The sequence below is a fragment of the Vulpes lagopus genome, chromosome 11 (genome assembly GCF_018345385.1).
Source record: "Vulpes lagopus strain Blue_001 chromosome 11, ASM1834538v1, whole genome shotgun sequence".
In the NCBI taxonomy this organism is placed as follows: Eukaryota; Metazoa; Chordata; class Mammalia; order Carnivora; family Canidae; genus Vulpes; species Vulpes lagopus.
In genome coordinates, this window is record NC_054834.1 from 56,559,089 (window position 1) to 56,578,751 (window position 19,663).

At 56.3% G+C, this 19,663-nt stretch overlaps 1 protein-coding gene and 1 long non-coding RNA gene across 3 annotated transcripts; one reads left to right on the forward strand and one right to left on the reverse strand.

Annotated features, from left to right (window-relative positions):
* The first annotated feature begins 859 nt into the window (after nt 1–859).
* LOC121471794 lies at nt 860–19,070 on the forward strand. 2 transcript variants are annotated; one of them, XR_005982701.1, is made up of 4 exons: nt 860–1,020; nt 5,997–6,104; nt 6,735–15,328; nt 16,835–19,070. It is a non-coding gene; the product is annotated as an uncharacterized LOC121471794 (long non-coding RNA). The 2 variants fall into 2 exon arrangements; XR_005982702.1 differs by lacking the exon at nt 16,835–19,070 and having other exon boundaries at nt 6,735–11,409; nt 11,755–15,653.
* Nucleotides 1,084–2,791, reverse strand: FJX1 (four-jointed box kinase 1). Its single transcript, XM_041722590.1, has one exon. The coding sequence runs from the start codon at nt 2,494–2,496 to the stop codon at nt 1,225–1,227; it is 1,272 nt and encodes a 423-aa protein (XP_041578524.1). The 5' UTR covers nt 2,497–2,791; the 3' UTR covers nt 1,084–1,224.
* Nucleotides 19,071–19,663: the final 593 nt, after the last annotated feature.

Below are 19,663 nucleotides of genomic sequence, written 5' to 3' on the forward strand. Positions count from 1 at the left end.
TAGGTTCCCGGCACTCACAACTGGGGTATATATGCATCCTTTGTTTTTATAAAGCACGTCCACAAGGGAGAAACCCTAAAGCTAATTCGAAAAGCGGGGAGGGGCGTCGGTGATCTCCCACAGCGGAAAAGCACGGAAATGAAATTCTCTAAATTTTAAACTCCCTTTTATTGAAATATAAGTTTGTTTAGTATATTTACAACACGCTTTATGCACATATATACACAGAAGGCAAATTTTGTCAAATAAAAAAAGTTTCTCCTGATTAAAAAAAACTAAAATAAAAAAAAAAACCCCAACAACAAAACAAAGTAAAGTGCATGAAACTCATTTGCTTCTGGTGAACATCATCATTGTCAAAATTTTGGTCGGAGGGGAGGAGGGGAGGAGGGGAGGGAGAAATCCACTACTTGACTCCGCGCCGACGGAGGGTCCTGCAATCTGGAGGCTTTAGGCCCAAAGGGCATGTGGTTAGGAACAAGGCAGGCACCTGGCCAGGGTCAGCGGGGACCCCCCCCCCCCCCGGGTTCTGAGGGTCCTGCTCCCTTTGTCCTACCGGGAGCCTTCCCCCAGCCCCTAGCAGTGATCTCACCATCACGCCGCCGCCGGAACAAAGGCAGAGCGCAGGAAGGGGGCTGCGCCAGCCGATGTCACAGCCCAGCTCCGGGCCACCAGCGCTGCGTTGGGTGGGAAACGCACAAATTAGCTCAACGGCTCCAACACGAGTTTTCCCTTTTCGGAGAGGGAATGGGGGTGCGGGTGGGGGAGAGGCAAGGGATGGGACGCATCTCCCACGGAGACGGCCGGCCGCCCGGGGCGGGGTGGGGGTGGGGGTGGGGGTGGGGGTGCAAACTCCTCCGGCGGCGGCGGGTGTCTCCGGATCCAAACTCGGTGCGGCCACGGGGCAGCGTCCTCCTGCAGGCTGGGCCGGGGGAACGTTCCACTTCTCGCCCCGGAGACGCCGTCCTCCGCGAACTTTGAAAGGAGACGGCACGAGATGGCGAGCCAGGGGCAGGGCAGGTGGGTGCAGCCGAGGAGAAGTTTCAGCCTCCTGGCGGCCCGGGGCCGCGGGCTGGGCGCTGGGCGTTGGGCGCTGGGCGCTGGGCGTTGGCCGAGGCGGCGGCGGCCCTTCCCGCTCCGCGCATCCCGCATCCCCCGGCCCGGGGGTCTCTCGCCCTCTTCCTCCGGGGCGCGGGGGGGGGGGGGCTGCCGGGGGCGGGGCTGCTAAGTCCCGGGGCGGCGGCCGTACTTGGCCTTGCAGTGCAAAATGTGCTTGGCGAGGAAGTCGAGGCGGCGCTGCAGCAGCTGCGCGTGGGGGTCGGCGAGCGCCGCCAGCTCCGGGAAGCGGGGCTCGTGGTGCCGGTAGAGGCGCAGCAGCCGCGCGGCCGCGTCCCGGCCTCGGTGCAGCTCCAGCACGCGCCGCGCCGTCCGCTCGCGGAACACGCACACCGACTGCAGCAGCGGCTCGTTGTACTTGTCCCACATGCCCGCCACCCGGTAGCCGTGCACCAGGCCCGCCTCGTTGTCCAGAAAGACCAGCGCCCCGCCGGGGCCGCGGTGCAGGTTGCTGGTGGCGCGCTGCATGACGCGCGGGTCCCACTGCAGGCTGAAGAGGTTGCTGACCAGCCGGTCGAAGTTGGCCGTCAGGTAGTCGAAGAGGATCAGGTCGGTCCACTGCACCAGGTCCACCAGCTCCGCCTGGCTGCGGTTGGCCAGCTCGCCCCCGGCGGCCCGCAGCGGCCGCAGCCGGCCGTCCTCGGAGCGCCAGGGCGCGGGCACCAGCACGTCCGTGAGGTTGGGCAGCCAGCGCGTCAGGCTCACCACGCTGCCCTCCGCCCAGTGCGCGGCGCGGAGCTCGTCCTGCACCTGCGCCCACTGCGCGCCGCGGGCCTCCACGCGGGCCAGGGCCAGCGGCGGCACGTGGCGCTGGAGGCCCAGCAGGCGCGCCAGGTAGAAGGACAGGGCCTCGCCCTGGATCTGCTCGGGGCTCACGCCGTAGCGCACGCAGGCGCGGGTGCCGTCGGCGAAGCGGGCCAGCCGGTTGGAGCTGCGCCCGCAGCCGCCGCGCTCCAGGGCCACCACCCGGGCGCCGCGCGCCGCCTCCAGCCACGCGGCCGCCTGCGCCTCCGAGAAGCCGCGGGGCACCCGCTCCTCCAGGCCGCGGCTCCAGAAGACGCCCCCGCGCACCGCCGCGCGCCCCTCGCGCCCGCCCGGGGGCCCCCGCGCCGCGCCGCCCGCGCCCGCGCCCGCGCCCGCGCCCGCGCCCGCCGCCAAGGTGAGCAGCGCCCGGAAAGTTTTCGCGGAGCCGCCGCGGGCGTCCCGCGCCGGGGCGGGGGCCGGGGGCGGCCGAGGCGCGGGCCCCGGGCGCCGCGGGAGCCGGTCGGCGGGCGGCGGGCTGCGCGGCGCCGGGAGCCCGCCCCGCAGCGCCAGCAGCGAGCCGAGCGCCAGCAGCCAGAGCCCCGCGGCGGCGGCGGCGGCGGCGGCCGCGTCGCGCATCCTCCTGCCCGAGCCCCGCGGGCCGCGCGGGGGCCGCCGCCGCTTCAAGCCGCGCCTGGGCGCCCGGGGCCCGGCGGCGAGGCGGGCCCGGCGGCGTGCGGGCTCCGGGGCTGCGGGCGCCTCGGCCCCATCGCGGCCGCGGCGCTCCGCCGGCGCTGGGAACTCGGGCCGCCGCCGCTTCCCAGCCGCTTTTGTATTTGGCTGCGAGACCCTCGGGCGGGCGCGATTCACAGGCGCCCGGACCACGTGGGCGCGGGGGGACCCCTCCCCCGCCCCTCCCCCGCCGCGGCCGCGGCCGCCGCGCCCGCCCCTCCCCCCTCTTCCCCTTAAAGCGGCGACGGCTCCTTCCGCGCGGGAGAGGCGGCCCCGCCTCGGCCGGGGACCTCGGGGCCTGCGGGAGCCGCGCGCGCCGGGGCCGGCCGGGGGCGGGGGGCCGCGGGGCCGCCTGCGGAGTTCGCGCGGACCCCGCGGCGCGGGCCGGGGCGGGCCCCTCGGCCTCCCGGCCCTCCGACGGCGCGGCCACCCAGCCTAAGGGGGGCCGCGGCCTGCCCTCCAGCCCGGCCGGGGCCGGGGGCGGGGGCACCCCTGTGGCACCAGCTTTGCACCGACACCCCTCTCGCGGGCGCGCTTACCACCGCGGGGCACTGCGGGCGGGTGCGCCCCGGGGTTGCTGGTTCGGAATCTGCGGAGGGACTGGGGGGGGTGGTTGCGGGGGGGGGGGGCGGGGATTAAACCTCGCCCTGCAAGTCCTGCAACACCCAGGCCGATCCACGGAGCCGGGTCGCAGGGCAGTAACCCTCGCAGGCTGTCCCCGCGCTCGTGGAACGCAAGCTCGGGACGGGGAGGGGGAGGGGGAGGGGGGCGCCTATGAGAACGTGGTAACCCCGGATCCGACCTGGGGCAGGGTGCAGGAGCCAGGTGCGGGACCTGGGGCAGGAGCCGCGCTGGGCCAGGACCTGGGGCAGGACCTGGGGCAGGACCTAGGGCAGGAGCAGCGCTGGGGCAGGACCTGGGGCAGCACCTGGGGCAGGACCTGGGGCAGGAGCAGCGCTGGGGCAGGACCTGGGGCAGGACCTAGGGCAGGAGCAGCGCTGGGCCAGGACCTGGTGCAGGACCTGGGGCAGGACCTAGGGCAGGAGCAGCGCTGGGGCAGGACCTGGGGCAAGACCTGGGGCAGGACCTAGGGCAGGAGCAGCGCTGGAGCAGGACCTGGAGCAGGACCTGGGGCAGGAGCAGCGCTGGGCCAGGACCTGGGGCAGCACCTGGGACAGGAGCAGCGCTGGGGCAGGACCTGGGGCAGGACCTAGGGCAGGAGCAGCACTGGGGCAGGACCTGGGGCAGGAGCAGCGCTGGGGCAGGACCTGGGGCAGGACCTGGGGCAGGAGCAGCGCTGGGGCAGGACCTGGGGCAGGACCTAGGGCAGGAGCAGCGCTGGGGCAGGACCTGGGGCAGCACCTGGGGCAGGACCTGGGGCAGGAGCAGCGCTGGGGCAGGACCTGGGGCAGGACCTAGGGCAGGAGCAGCGCTGGGCCAGGACCTGGAGCAGGACCTAGGGCAGGAGCAGCGCTGGTGCAGGACCTGGGGCAGGACCTAGGGCAGGAGCAGCGCTGGGGCAGGACCTGGGGCAATACCTGGGGCAGGACCTAGGGCAGGAGCAGCGCTGGAGCAGGACCTGGGGCAGGAGCAGCGCTGGGCCAGGACCTGGGGCAGCACCTGGGACAGGAGCAGTGCTGGGGCAGGACCTGGGGCAGGACCTAGGGCAGGAGCAGCGCTGGGGCAGGACCTGGGGCAGCACCTGGGGCAGGACCTGGGGCAGGAGCAGCGCTGGGGCAGGACCTAGGGCAGGAGCAGCGCTGGGCCAGGACCTGGAGCAGGACCTAGGGCAGGAGCAGCGCTGGTGCAGGACCTGGGGCAGGACCTAGGGCAGGAGCAGCGCTGGGGCAGGACCTGGGGCAAGACCTGGGGCAGGACCTAGGGCAGGAGCAGCGCTGGAGCAGGACCTGGAGCAGGACCTGGGGCAGGAGCAGCGCTGGGCCAGGACCTGGGGCAGCACCTGGGACAGGAGCAGCGCTGGGGCAGGACCTGGGGCAGGACCTAGGGCAGGAGCAGCACTGGGGCAGGACCTGGGGCAGGACCTGGGGCAGGAGCAGCGCTGGGGCAGGACCTGGGGCAGGACCTGGGGCAGGAGCAGCGCTGGGGCAGGACCTGGGGCAGGACCTAGGGCAGGAGCAGCGCTGGGGCAGGACCTGGGGCAGCACCTGGGGCAGGACCTGGGGCAGGAGCAGCGCTGGGGCAGGACCTGGGGCAGGACCTAGGGCAGGAGCAGCGCTGGGCCAGGACCTGGAGCAGGACCTAGGGCAGGAGCAGCGCTGGTGCAGGACCTGGGGCAGGACCTAGGGCAGGAGCAGCGCTGGGGCAGGACCTGGGGCAATACCTGGGGCAGGACCTAGGGCAGGAGCAGCGCTGGAGCAGGACCTGGGGCAGGAGCAGCGCTGGGCCAGGACCTGGGGCAGCACCTGGGACAGGAGCAGTGCTGGGGCAGGACCTGGGGCAGGACCTAGGGCAGGAGCAGCACTGGGGCAGGACCTGGGGCAGGAGCAGCGCTGGGGCAGGACCTGGGGCAGGACCTGGGGCAGGAGCAGCGCTGGTGCAGGACCTGGGGCAGCACCTGGGGCAGGAGCAGCGCTGGGGCAGGACCTGGGACAGGAGCAGCGCTGGTGCAGGACCTGGGGCAAGACCTGGGGCACCACCTGGGGCAGGAGCAGCGTAGGGGCAGGACCTAGAGCAGGACCTGGGGCAGGAGCAGCGCTGGGGCAGGACCTGGGGCAGCACCTGGGGCAGGAGCAGCGCTGGTGCAGGAGCCAGGTGCAGGACCTGGGGCAGGAGCAGTCCTGGGGCAGGAGCCAGGTGCAGGACCTGGGGCAGGAGCCAGGTGCAGGACCTGGGGCAGGAGCAGTCCTGGGGCAGGAGCAGCGCTGGGGCAGGAGCCAGGTGCAGGACCTGGGGCAGGAGCAGTCCTGGGGCAGGACCTGGGGCAGGAGCAGCGCTGGGGCAGGAGCCAGGTGCAGGACCTGGTGCAGCAGCAGCGCTGTCCGGGCCTCCCTCTCACCAAGAAATAGTATGATTCTGCCCAGGAGGAAACCAAGGCAGACAACGTTTGCTCGGGACGCTGGACTTAGCAAGTGCACAAACTAAAATTCAAGCTCCGGCCTTCTGGCCGTGTGCCACCTGATTTTTCCCTCCATCAGGACAGCTCATTATTTTTTTTCCTTTTTTTAAATCAAGTTGCCAGCGTTTTCGGTTTTTAAAAAACTCACTGTCATTTAGCCACTCACTTTGTTTTCCAAATGTGATTTTCAGTTCAAATGAAAAAGAAATCCTGATAGTACATTTGACTTGCTGGTTTAATGGTTTCAGGGAAAAAAAATGGGGGGGGGGAGGAGGAGAAAACAACAACAACAACCCCAAACCCTGACAAAACAAACCACACTGTCTTCCAGCACCTCTGAGCTCCAGCCACCTGGAAGGCTCTTGGATAAGAATTGGCCTCCCCCCCTCCCCTTCCCGCTCTGCAGGAGGGTGTCCCGGATCCAAACCAAGATCCCCAGGTAAGATGCAAGGTTGGGGGTGGAGGCAGAATCCACCTCCTGAAAGCAGGCGATGGAAATCTGTTTTCTCATGTGTGATTCTTTCTCTCTTTAGCCCCCATCAGGTGCACATGGGGAGGGGGGTTCAGCTTTATTAGCTCATCAGCTGACACTGATTATATTTCATTCTCCAAAGAATGAATGTTCAGAGTTATAGGGCAGACACCGTAATGTTTGTGGCTGAAGAGAAGCATCAAAAGACCACATCTGGAGCTTTCCAGCACTGACCCTGTATTCCCTCAAGTGTTTCCATATTGGCTGAAGTGTGGAGTCTTTGTTGAATCTGTTCCCCACCACACAGCTCTATCAGGCCTTTTTATAGATCTTATCTGATGCTCCGGTGACTGTGACTCCCATACGGAGGCATCAAAACGTAGTAATGCATTAAAAGGGACTGTCCTCCCGCTTTGTGTAAGCTCCTCACCCCTACGTTACCTAGAGGGCAGGGAATACTATTTCTTAACAACCTTTTATTTCTCTTACCACGTAAGTTAGTATATTGTACTAAATAGGTGCTCAATAGATTAAATTTGATTTTTTTTTTAATCTTTTGGTTTAACTTCTGGGATTTTTTTTTTTTTTTTATTGCAGTGCTTTCAGCCCGGGTAAACTGTAAGCAAGATCTCCACCTTGTGGGCATGAGTGGAATATCATCTAATTACAGAACTGTCTGTGTGTGTTTAACGGGTTGATTCATGATTTCACCTAAATTCAGCCGGTGACCGTCCTAGGTGCTATGGGGAAATCCAAAGTAGTTGGTGTCTCTGCCTCTTTAGCTGCTAACAAAAGCTGTAAAGAACTACAAGGGATAGTTCGTTGTCATTGCCTGAGGAGTCCCCCTTACCTATTGTTTCGGGGCTGCCCGGCTCAGTGCCTGGTGCTTAGTTAGTTCAATAACAATTTGCTGAATAAGTCATTGGAAAGTTACTGAGATTAAGTTTCTGCAGGTGGCATGTATTGGTTTTAAAAAGCTCCTTACTCCTAAGAGGTACAAAATAAGAACTTTCATTTTATTTTTTTAAAATATTTTATTTGTCTATTCATAAGAGAGAGAGAGAGAGAGAGGCAGAGACATAGGCAGAGGGAGAAGCACACGCCCTGCGGGGAGCCTGATGCGGGACTCGATCCCAGGATCCTGGGACCACAACCTGAGCTGAAAGCAGATGCTCAACCACCGAGCCACCCAGGTGCCCCAAGAACTTTCATTTTAAAAGGAAAAAAAATATTGATGAAGCCTCCACATAATGTAGGAAGAGGAAGCCTGTGACTTTCATTCTGGGAGGGGCTGGCCTCCAACCCAGATGCTCGAAATCCCAGGATCTTCCCATCGAGTTCCCGGTATTGACAAAGAAGCTGGGTCTTAAAGAAGTTGGCTAGGATCTTACCTCTTGGAAGAGGGACTGACCTCATCGCAGCCCTTTGCCTGCAGCCACAGGACTGAATGCCCCAGGTACCGCAGTGGGACGCATTCACAGAGGAGCAAGTGCACCGAGATGCAGAATTCCAGAAAACCAAAGGACTAAGACAAAACCAAAACCAAAAAGCAAACCCTCCAGCAGAATGCCATTTTATAGGCATATTTGAATACTTTAGACAGTGTTTCAACATTGAATGCACTCGTCTGTTTCACCTGTACGATGACAGTGCTCCCACTTGCCGTCACCTCCCAGCCTGGGGATGCTCCCCTCCCCCAGTCACAGCCAAGCCACACCGTGGCTCCTGGATACAGTTCATCACAATGGGTAGCCGCTGGCCCTTCCGCCCCTCTGGCAGTTGCTTCTGCACGAGGGAAAGTGCTGCTCCTCTGTCCCTACCTAGAAACCTATTTTCACCTTGAAAACTTTCTTAATATTCCTCAGGGCTTCTCCCTGAGTCTGGACTTCCAATTGCTTCGAATTTTTCCATAGTCCTGTTTGAAGAATGATCTGGCTCATTTAACAGTGCCTCCTGGGAAAGAGGGCGGGGGTGGGGCTTTGAGGGTTGGGAGCAGGGCAGGAGGCTCGGGAGTTGGAAGGTTTCCCAAGTCTGGCATTTTCACATTCTGGCTGTTTCCTTTCTGGCGGGTTATTTCCTTTCTTTGAGTTTAGGTTTCCACATCTGAGAAATGAGGATAATGAATCTTGCCTACTTTGCACGGTTGTTGGGAAGTGCTAGCGACGTATTAATAATCACTACAATGCTGGTGGCAAACACTTACTAAGTGCTTATTATGGGCCTAGCACAGGGCGTTACTGGCTTTATTTTGCACACACCTTCTCTGCTTTAACGTTTCCAACAGTGATGAATGTCCCCGCTTTACAGATGGGAACACTGAAGCTTACTTAGCCAGTGACTAGCCTGAAGTCATACGGCGAGTAAACGGCAGGGCTGAGATTCCAGAATGATGGAGGACAAGCCCTTTGCAAAAAAAAAAAACAAAGACAAACAACCCTGGGAAAATGTCAGCTATAAAAAATTATTGCATTTAATCAAAGTAGACTCAACTCAGATTAAATTTTGCTTTGAAATGTTCTCTGGGGTTGCTACTAAGGGAAATGGTTAAGAGAACAAACTCTCAGACCAAATTGTCTGGTTTAAAACTTACCAGGGGTGTAACCCTGAGTCAGTTACTTGGCCTCTCTGTGCCTCAGTGTACCCATTTGTAAAATGCAGTTACAGTAGAATTATTGGTGTCACTAATACTGATGATATCAATTACGTAATGCCTGATGATTAATACTAATTAATGGTGACAAACTTTGTAGTTTATTGTGAGGATTAAATTAGTCCCTATGTTTAAAGTGCTTAGAAGAGTTAAGAGTTCACTCTTTTATTAAAAAAAAAAAAGTTCACTGTTAACAATATTTGTGTGATTCTGTGCATGAGATCATTAGCTCTGACCCCAGGCAGTTTTTGAACTTCTCTGAGCCATAGTTTTTATTATTTGGGTCCCTCTCCTCCCCTCTTTTTGTCCCCCCTACAGTACATTTTTTTTTTCTGCTTTGAGGATCATTTTCCTTTTTTTTTTTTTTTTTTTTTTTTTTTGGTATGTCTCTATTAGGTCATGAGCTCAAGAATTCCTTTTTTTTTTTTTTAAAGATTTTATTTATTTATTTGAGAGAAAGAGAGCAAGCATGAGTAGGGGGCAGAGGGAGAGAGAGAAGCGGGCTCCCCGCTGAGCAGGGAGCCCAGTGTGGGACTGGATCCCAGGACCCCAGGATCATGACCCGAGCCTAAGGCAGACTCTTAACCAACTCAGCCAGCCAGGAAGCCTGAGCTCCAGAATTCCTGCACGGCTCCCATCCTCACAGACCTGGCTGTCCTGGACAGGTATCTACACATTTTATTCCAGGTAAATCCTACTGGATAGCTAGGAGGAGGTCAGGAAATGCAATAGCCTTTGCAACTAGTCTGCCTGCCTGAATGACTCCCACTTTTAAGAATATACTGTGTTTCACCGTATTTCTGGAAAGAAAGTCAGGGTTGACATAAACCTGTAATTTATGGCGAGACTTTACCATTTTTACGAACCTCTTTATTCCACAGAGCTCTCTTTTGACCGGCTTTTGGAAAAGGCTCCAATAGCCACTGGTCTTAGAAGCTAGAATCTAAAGGTTAGAGCACTGGTGAATTAATTTAATAAATCTGAAAGCCGTTGCCATCGTGAATCTCAGTCACATGGCATCATAGTCGAGTTATGGGGTGTGGTGTTAAAAATTCTGGGCTGGGCACTTTGGGACGTGAGTTTTCTTTCTCTGCTCTGATTTAGTTCAACTGCCGTATTTTATTCAGATGCAGAAGGTCAAGATCTGGGCAGTAAGGGCCGAGGCCTCTGCCTTTCTCTCGTCTTTAACGCGGCGTCAGGAGCTTCGGTTGGTTGTCTGTTTTTCATCCTCCTTTCCCCTTCTTTGGGCAGCTCCTCGTCCTCTTTCCTGTGCCTGGTGCTGGAAGGGAGGCTAGACCCTGATTGGGCTAAGCCAGTCCGGGTGCTTTTCGGCCCCTTGCGCACGTGGGGTTTAGGCACAGGCTGATGACACCATGCTGGCCAGTGAGACCTGGGGTCCCCAGGGAGGTTTCTGGAAGAGCAATCTCCTCTAGGGCAAAAAGACACTGAAAAGATGTGGCACCTTTTCTCCACGGTTCAGGTCCAGATGTGAGGGCTGGAATTGGGACAGTCCCCGCAGAACCGCAAGGGGAGCTAAGTGGACACATCGAGGGTGGCAGGCCAGAAAGCTGCAGGAGCCGGGGTCCTTGGTAACATCACCGGGCCCTCAAATTAATCAACTCTGAAGCCACCCTGCCTCCTGGGCTTGCCAGGTGGTTGGACACACTCGGAGTGGGGTTTTGGTTTGCAGCCAGGGAGTCCTAAATGACGAACCGCTCACAGAGGGGCTTATGGACCGGAGAGGGGCATACCTGGAAGCAGATCTGTGCCCTCATGAGTGTGCTCCCAGGCAGGCGGGCAGGGGTGGAGTCTCCAGGGACACACACGGGTCTGTGCAGCCGGGCTGAGTCTTGCACCTGCTGACTGTGCTGTCCTGGGAGAGTCACTTAACCTTGCTGGGCCTGTTAACTCATCAGGAAAGTGGAGATGCTGACCGTACCTGCGTCGGAACACGGTTGTGTGGATGAACCGCCTGGGGAGCATTTAGGAAGCACCCCGCCCCCCGCCCCGCCGTCACGGAGGCATATGCCACCAGGGAGCACAGAGGCCGGGGAGCAGCAAACTCTCCCAAGGGAGGCCAGGAAGGCTTCACGGAGGAGGAAGCACATGTTAAGCTTGAGTCTTGAAGGGCGAGCGGGGGCTTTGCAGGTCAGGCTTTGGGGGAGGAGGGCATTCAGCCCAGGGACCATCCAGGGAGCTCAGCAGCCACGACCCGTGGGCGGATCACCGTATCTTCGGGAGCTCAATTTCCTGGGCCTTAAAAGCACTTGCGTCCGTGGGCTTAGCTTAATCGGCTTTGGATATGAGACGCCGTTCTCAGGCCCCCTCCCTAGATGGAGGAGCAGCAGGGCAGGGCTTCTCCACGGCCCCTCCGTCCCCCACCGATGGCTGTTTCCACCTCGGCTGCAGAAATTCACTCAACGAACACTTGCCCTGAGAGGAGGTGAGGCCGGCTGGCCCCGTTGATTCCTCGCCCCTGCCACCTGGAGCCTCATCCCTGCGCAGTCAGCGATGCTGCTCTTGCTCGGCGTCCCGGGCCCTGCACACCTCATCAGTCGCAGAGATGCCGGAGCTTAATTAAGCTTGTAAAGCTTTCTGATTCTCTCAGACGAAAGGTGGCCCGTAAGTACCAGGTTTTATTTTGGTGGCTCCTGCCAAGGGTTGTTATAAATAGGGCTTAGTGCGCAGTGGCGGAGCTTTCAGGTTGATAACGTGTCAAGACCAATCGAGGCTTCCGAGAGCGGGGATATTATCATAATGGTTCCATCATACGCGGTGGGTGTTAATGGAAGGGGCCGTGAGACAAAAAAAAAAAAAAAAAAAGAAAAAGGAAAAAACGTAGCACAGGCAGCGACGCCGGGGGAGGGAGAGGGGTGGCTGCCGGTGAGGTATGGCCTGCTCCGGGCATCTCCATCATCATCATTACCTAGATTAGCCTCGGAGCCATTCTTCTCCCGTCTCTTCCAGACCAGACTCCAACTCCAATAAAAAATGGATGCTTTAACTCCAAATGAAAATATATTCCTTCGCTGCTTTTTAAAATCCATTTACACTGAAATGATGGCCAGCAGGTAAGTAATTCATAACTGGGGGCTCACTGCAGTGCGGCCGGGAGTGTCAGCAGAGCGATGAGCGGCCTCGGTGGGTGGGCCAGGGACTCGAGGACCCGGGAAAGCCATCCCTGTGGTACTGGAGAGGAGCCTGGGTGGGGGTGGTGTGTGTGTGTGGGGGGGTAACCAGCAGACCCTCGCTGCTGGCTGGTGCCTCCTAGTGAACGGAGAGGTAGCTGCACATCTCAACAGTGAGATGGGGGCGAAGGGGGCCGGCTAGAAGTTCCTCAGTAGTGCAGTCCTGGTTAGGAACGCGCCAGCTTCCTGCGTCCCAGCTTGCACCGCCTAAAGCCAGTTTCCTGCGTCCCGTGGGCAGATGACCTGTAACACCTGGGGGTGATGATGACAGAGATGATGAGGACGACGGCAATGGCGTAACCTCGTGTTTGTTGAACCTGCCCCACTCCTTCGAACTTCAGTTCATCTTTATCCAGATGCCTATTCCATGGTTTGGGAGGGGCAGGGGCTGTCCCTCTATTTCTGAGGGTCCCCAGGGCTTTAATCCTCAAGCTTGTCCCTCTGCATCTGCTTCTGGCCTCCCTACTTGTCGCCTTGGCTCTGGCACACAGTCACCCGGCCGTGAAGGTCCGCATCTGAATCACCCCACCTGCCCCAAGTGCACTTGGAGCAACTGAACAAATTTGGACACTTTGCTGACAATCTGCAGGGCTCCCCAAACTGGGGGGTGGAGGGTGTCACATCGCTGTGCAAGACTGTCATCCATCTGGCTGTCCTTCCCACCTCCTCTCTGTCCCCCTCTGCCTTCTGTGGAGAAACAGGCAGATTCGTGTGACCCAGGGCCACTACCATCCAGGCGCTCTCTCGGGAGCTCAGCTTCCAGAAGGTCAAGGTTTCCCTTGTGATCAAGCTGGACAAGGGATTCTGGTGGACACAGCGTCTCCAGGGTACTTCCGACCTGTAAGGAAGCAGCATGCTGAGAGCTTTCTGGGCACGTCAGCTTTAAGGCCCGCCCCATCCTGGCCCAGAGTTGTTGTTCCCCCATTTCACTGATGGGAAAACCACTGGAGCATTGTGACAGGTAACACATGGCTCAGGAGACTTCTGCTAAGTGACAAGAGAGGAATTCCAGCTCTGGTCAGCCATAGGAGCAAAGTTATATTAGCCACAACGGCACATGGCCCCTCCTGGGGCTGAGAAAAACCCCGGTGAGCTAGCCAAGGGGCCTCTTACCAGGGGCTCATCTCTTCCTTGGTGCTGCCGTGTTGTCTGTGTCCAGGCATGTTAGAAACAGGTGCTCGCTTAGAGCTCTCCTGGGCGGCATGGTGGAGCCCCTCCGCTGGGAGATGGTGCCCGCTTGGAAAGCTCTGCGCGGTTGATATTTTATCAGCTGGGGTGAGAATGGCCGGAAAAGAAGTGGGCAGACCTAACATTCCCGGGGGCCATACCACTGCTGTCTCAGGGCCAGGGTAGCCTGAGCCTGGCACGCAACAATGCCCGCTATAACTGCCGCTCCCAGGAGCCAGCTCTGAGATTGCCACAGGGACGCAGGGCAGGTGCCACTGTGGGGCCGGGCATGCTTGTTACACACCAGACACTGACACTTGCTCTTGAATACGTCTGGTTCCTTTTTGTTTCAACTGAAGGAAAAAAGGAAGCAAGAAACCTCAGAGGCCATTTCTTGTCTGCCTGAGTTTAAAGAATGGCTGCATTTTAGGGACAATATGGGCCTAAGGAATAGCAGAAGGAGGGCTGAGGATTAATGACGGTCATACATTTATACGGCTCCTCGCAGTTTTGCTGAGCACTCTCCCATGCCAGTCTGGTGGATTTTTATGGCAGCCTGCGAGGGAGGGGTATGGGGCGGGCGTGGGCGACTGTTCTTATTTGATGAGGGAGAAAGTTGAGCTTCAGAGGGTTGTGTAATGAGCACAAGGTGAATGGCTCGGTCCTGGCCCACCTGGCTCACTTTACCTGACCTCCACGGCAGAGCTTTCCCACGGCCGTGGTCCCTCTCGGCTCAGTCCTGTTCACATCTGCGGACTCTGTCGCTACCCTGGTTTTCTGCATGGTCACACGTTCATGTTACACGTATGTTACAACAGCCACCCAGACTCCAGTAAGGGGGGCAGAGAAAAGAACCCAGGGACACCTCCTAAAGAGCTGGGGTGTTTAAAAGCTCCTCTCCCATCAAGGGGTGATTTCTGTTTCTCCTGCTGGCATCTGTGACAGAAAGGAGGAGCGAATGAACAATCAGAAGGGTTGGGGGAAAAAAAAGGGGGGGTTGGGGGGAAAGAAAGGAGAGGGATTATTCTGAAATCTTTTCCTTTGCTTGCCTGTTTCTGCTCGTTAAATAACCAGAGGATGAATAGGAGCTTTAACCAAAGGGAGTCAGAGATGATCGCCACTCACTGGACTCTTTTCTTTTCTTTTTTCTTTAAAGATTTCATTTATTTATTTGATAGAACAAGCAGGGGGAGCAGCAGAGAGAGAGGGAGAAGCAGACTCCCCACTGAGCAGGGAGCTCAACGACGTGGGGCTCAACCTCAGGACCCCGGGATCATGACCTGAGCTGAAGGCAGATGCTTAACCGACTGAGCCACCTGGGCGCCCCTGGATTATTTTCTAAGTGACTTTTTTGAGGTGGGGAGGGAAATCCTAAAACCACCCAGAGTTGGCAAAGAAGAAATAGACACGAAAAATGTGCTCATGGTTCTCTGCTCCCAGGCACGATACCCTTGCTCACCCGGGGCAAAGCCAAGCCAACAGGGTGCTTGACCTTGCCATCTTTCCCCACCAAGAGGGTTAGGGCTCCTGGCAGTGCTGCGTGCCCCTTAGGATCAGTGAGGGAGCTGGAGCAAATAGAAGTCCCTCCGCCTTGGTTTTCTCATCTGTCAAATGGGATGTTAATGCTTCCCTCTCGGGGGTACCGTGAGAATTAAATGAGATTATGGGAGCAGGTAAAACAGAGTAGGTGAAAAGTCCCGATAGGGTTCCTGGCACGTGGTAGGTATTCAGTGAGCGTTACAGGCCGCACACCCAGCCGACCACACACCCAGCTGCAGAGACAGCTCTGGGAGGACACATCTAAGCTGCCAGCAGTGTTACTCCTCGAGGAGGTGTGTGTGGTGGGGAGGAGGCACTTGGACCCTTCACTGTCTGCATTTTTACTTTCTATGTCCTAGATATCGTGAGGAAGCATGCTCTATGAGTATTGATGGGTGTGTGCGGAGGGTCAAGATAGAGAATAACACAGAACGGGACACTGTGGTACACCTCCCGTCTCTGTGTGATTGTAACACCTGTACCTGCTATGCTTGGATCAGTTGAGGGGCCTTGGGTGACCAGCAACAGAAACTGGTGAAGTCAGGAACCGAAAACAGGATTTGGTGGAAGGACATTGGGAGGAGTCACCAATGAAAGAACTGGGACCTGGGCACCGGGAAGCAGAGGAGCTAAGGCGGCCTGGCTAGGTAAGCAGGAGGACCTTCTCTCAGAGGTGCGCATGCAAGATGTGTCAGCCCCTGGCACCGCCCATTCATGCTTTTATAGTCCAGGCACAGCGAATCGAATTGGCCCAGTTTGGAACAAAGTTTCCACATTGACTCATCCCCCTTTTACCGTGGGACAGGGCAGACGGTCTCTAAAAGGGAGTGCTTCCGGGCTGGACCATCAGCATCCACTCACTTCTGTATTGTTTGGTTTTTGCCAAATTATCACCTTGTGTTACTCTTTTTTTTTTTTAAGATTTTTTATTTATGAAAGAGAGAGATGGGCAGCCCAGCGGGGCTCAGTGGTTTAGTGCCGCCTTAGGCCCAGAGTGTGATCCTGGAGACTTGGAATCGAGTCCCACATCAGGCTCCCTCATGGAGCCTGCTCCTCCCTCTGCCTGTGTCTCAGCCTCTCGTTCTCTCTCTGTGTCTCATGAATAAATAAATAAAATCTTTTAAAAAAAAAGGTGAAAAAAAAAAAGAAATGTCTTTGAAAGAGAGAGAGAATGCAAGTGAGCAGGGGCAGGGGCAAAGGGAGAGGGAGAGAGAGAATCTCAAGCAGACTCCAAGCCCAGTGCAAAGCCTGATGTGGGGCTCGGTCCCACAACCCTGAGACCATGACCTGAGCCGAAACCAAGAGTGCATCACTTAACTTACTGAGCCACTCAGACGCCCCTACTTTTTAAATGATAATGAGAAAACTAACAATTAATTAAGTAGAGTTATGCTGTACAGTCTCAACAGGACGTATTTTATGCATCCTTTATCGGGAACCAATAACAATAAAACCAAGCAGCATGATTCATCATTCACGGGCCTAGTGACACATCACAGGCGACACATCCGCCTTGGGTCTGAATGAATGTTGATTGTGGTGGCAAACACACCCACACAAGGACAACAGTATTTGTCTTTTTGACTCTCACGATTAGCAGGTCCCAAGGGTGTGTAGGACGCCTCTCAGATTAGGAAGGGAGTTTGAGACCTTTATTATTAGGGCAAAGAAGAGGGATAGGACATCTGTGATTGTTCTATCAGTAGCTGTTGTTTTATGGTGGCCGGAAGGCAGGGACTATGAAGCACATGGAAGGTATGCAGGATATATTCCGTGTGTGTGGAGGGGAGAGAGAGAGAGAGAGAGAGGGAGGGAGGGAGCATTTCATTGCCCCAGGGTAGGATGATTTAGCCAGTGTTGTAAGGCAAGCTCAGATCCAGCCTGCATTTTCTATGCTGACCATCTGTGTTTCCCAGGAAAGCGGCGGCCAGCCAGGGCCTGAGAGCTTTAGGAAAAAGTGAGAAGCAGGAGGACAGCCAGTCCAGGAGGGGCTGGAGGGATCTTTGTGTCCTTGCGATGCCTCCTGGCAACACCAGCAGCACGGAGGCCTGCCTTGGCTGCCTGCCCCCTGTGAGCCCCCTCGGGGTCCTTTCCAGGGTTGGAAAACCCTCTCCCCGGCCACCCACCTGTCCCTTGTGACTTTTTTCCCCTAGGGGTAGGTGTTGTTGGGGTTGTTGACCAGAAACTACTCATCTGAAGGCAGAAGCATCATCTCTAAAAACCACAGGTGGACCAAGAACGAGTCCTGCCTCCTGCATCTGGCTGTGCTGGGCAGCTCCCCTACCCTAACAAGCCCTTTTTGGGGAGAGGGGGGTATGTCTATAAACAGGGAAGCCAGGGTTCGTAAGCTTCAGGGTCCCCCTCAAGCTGGCACGGTTCCTAAACGGTAGCGCTGGATTGAAACCTGGGCCAGCGTTCACCGGGTCACCGGGCCCTCCCAGCTTCTCCGCGTTGGGAAGCCAGCTCAGAAGGACCCACGGCCCAGCTCTGCCGCCCGCCCCTGCTGCTCTGGGACCTGGATGCAGAACTGAAAGCAGTCTCAGCCCTAACGACCGCAAATTGGGAATTCTAATGCAACATCTTCTCCCCAAGCCAGCGCTGTAATAACACAATTTTAAGCCAAGCCTTGGCGTCTACGTTTTCGGGGGGTGGTTCCATGAACTTGCCGGGAGCTCCTACCCAGCCATGGGAGCCCTCCTTCTAAGGCCCCCCACTGGAAGTCGTCTTTCCTTGTCGGCAGCTTCAGATGCGGGGTGTTCTAACCTCTGAAGTTGCTGGAATAGGACCATTAGACCGAACAGTTCTATTGGAATTAAAAATATTGTGAATTTTGTGCTAACTGCCTCTGGCCATAACTGGAATAGAAATGACATTGCTTCAGACGCTACCGTGCACTAATTAAACCAGCAGAGAATGAAGCAACAGAAATACAATGGCAACAAAAATGGGAGTTGTGGGCTTCAGAACACTCCCCCAGCAGGGCCATTGAATTTACATTTCCATTATTTCTAGTGAATATGGCCCTAAGGAACCACGAAAGGATTTTTTTTTTTTAATGTGATTTTAGGGCAAGTCCCTCTTGCAGTGTAGTCACGTTAGTAAAGCTATATACTGTCTTTGTTTGGGGGGAAAAAAGTTTAAAAAATATATATACCTAGGAAAGAGTCCAGAAGGATACATACCTAACTGTTATCAGTGGTAGCCTTGGGGAAAGGGAATTTGAAGAGAAAGAACTTTCCTCTTTTTCTTTTAAAACTGTTTTTATATATTCCTGACGTGCTTAAATTCATTATACTCAGCATGCATTTTTGAGCAGACTGGAATGACCAAGGGAGTGCTTTAGAGCGAATGATTCATGCTTCATGGCACCAGATTGTCAAAAGACTTCTTAATGGGTGTCCATTAAGAAGCTGCCCTGGTGGGGCAGGAATGAAGATGCCAAGGGTCTGAGCTTGGCTGGTAGCAGCAGAGATGGGAAGGAAGGGGGGAGGGGCTTGTATGACATTAAGAGCCAGGAGCCAGGGTGTGATCATTAATTTTCCGCAGCAATTTGAATGGCCTCAGGGGTGCCCCGACAGCTGGTGAAAGCTTTTGGGTGTGTCTGTGAGGGTGTCTCTAGAAGAGACTAGCATTTGAAACTGGGGACCAAGGAAAGAAGATCCCTCTCACCAACACGGGTGGGCGAACTTTCTTTTACTTGAACTGGGACATCTGTTTTCTTCTGCTCCTGGACATTGGTGCTCCTGGTTCTTGGACCTTTGGACTCCAACTAGGACTTAAACCATTGGCCCCCTGATGCTCAGGCCTTTGGACCTGGACTGATTACACCACTGGCTTTCCTGGTTCTCTAGCTTGCAGGTGGCAGATTATGGGACTTCTTGACCCATAATTCCTGTAATTCCTGTCATCTCCTCTCTGTATGTCCATCTAGATCCTACTGCTTCTATTTCTCTGGAGAACCCTGAGTGATACTCAGAGGTATCACCTGAGTTGGCCCAAGGCTTGCAGAGTGGCTCTGTTTGCATGAGGATGGAGCCTCGATACTGATGCTGAGCTATGGAGGGACCTAAGGGAGCTGGATTTGGAATTCTCAGTGCATGAGTGGCTGAGTGGATGGATGGACAGATGAATTTTCATAGAAGGATCTGGGCTTTTAGATTTAGGCTGAATTCCTTGAAAAGCCTAATTAGGTCCTGAGGTTGGGTAGGTATTTCCCATCCTCTTCCCCTGACTTCAGGGGTAAGGCCTTCCTTTTTTGGGGGGTGGGTAAGGCCTTTCTAAGAGCTGGACCATTTCTAGGTGACTCCTTCCTCTTGGATCTTTTTATGTTCTAACTATGAGAAACCCCTTTGGATGGCTTAGGCAATAAAAATATTGATTTAAGGCACATGTAATTAGAAGATCTTCTGAGTTGGTTTGAGCTGAGGCCTTACCAACGGCATCAAACACCTGGTCATCTCTCAAGTGTTGTGTTCTGCTCTGCGTACATCAGTTTGGCTTCCCATGGTGGCAAAATGGAGGCAGCAGTTCCAGGTTTTACCTCTTCCTTACCTAGAGGAAGACAGTTTTTTCCCCCTAGAAGTTCCCTGAAGAATTTCCCCTCGATCCTCATTGACTCAAAATATATGTTCATTCTGCACAGAGTCTCTTTGGCTAGAGAATGCTGATTGGCTTGGGCTGTCTAAGTCAATCAGAGTTATAAGGGTGATGGGGTTGGGGGGATGAGGTGGGAGGGATATTAGGGAGCTGTCAGGTTCTAGTCTGGAATGATGGAGCAGGAGTGGTCCATGTTTGGGGTGATGGTGGGGAAAGAAGAAAATGGCAGGAGGAGGGCAGTGGATTTCCCAGATTGAGAAGCAGGACAGTGGATGGTTGGATATACTCCAGAACAGCACCTCTGAGGTTATGGGTGCAGGGCTATGGAGGAGAATGATTATGGGGTGCTGGGAAAACCAAGCATTAAGAACCAAGGTCATGGCACC

Bases quoted from the DNA above. Each gene is read 5' to 3' on its own strand.
- FJX1 (XM_041722590.1), bottom strand. From the start codon at position 2,496: ATGCGCGACGCGGCCGCCGCCGCCGCCGCCGCCGCGGGGCTCTGGCTG.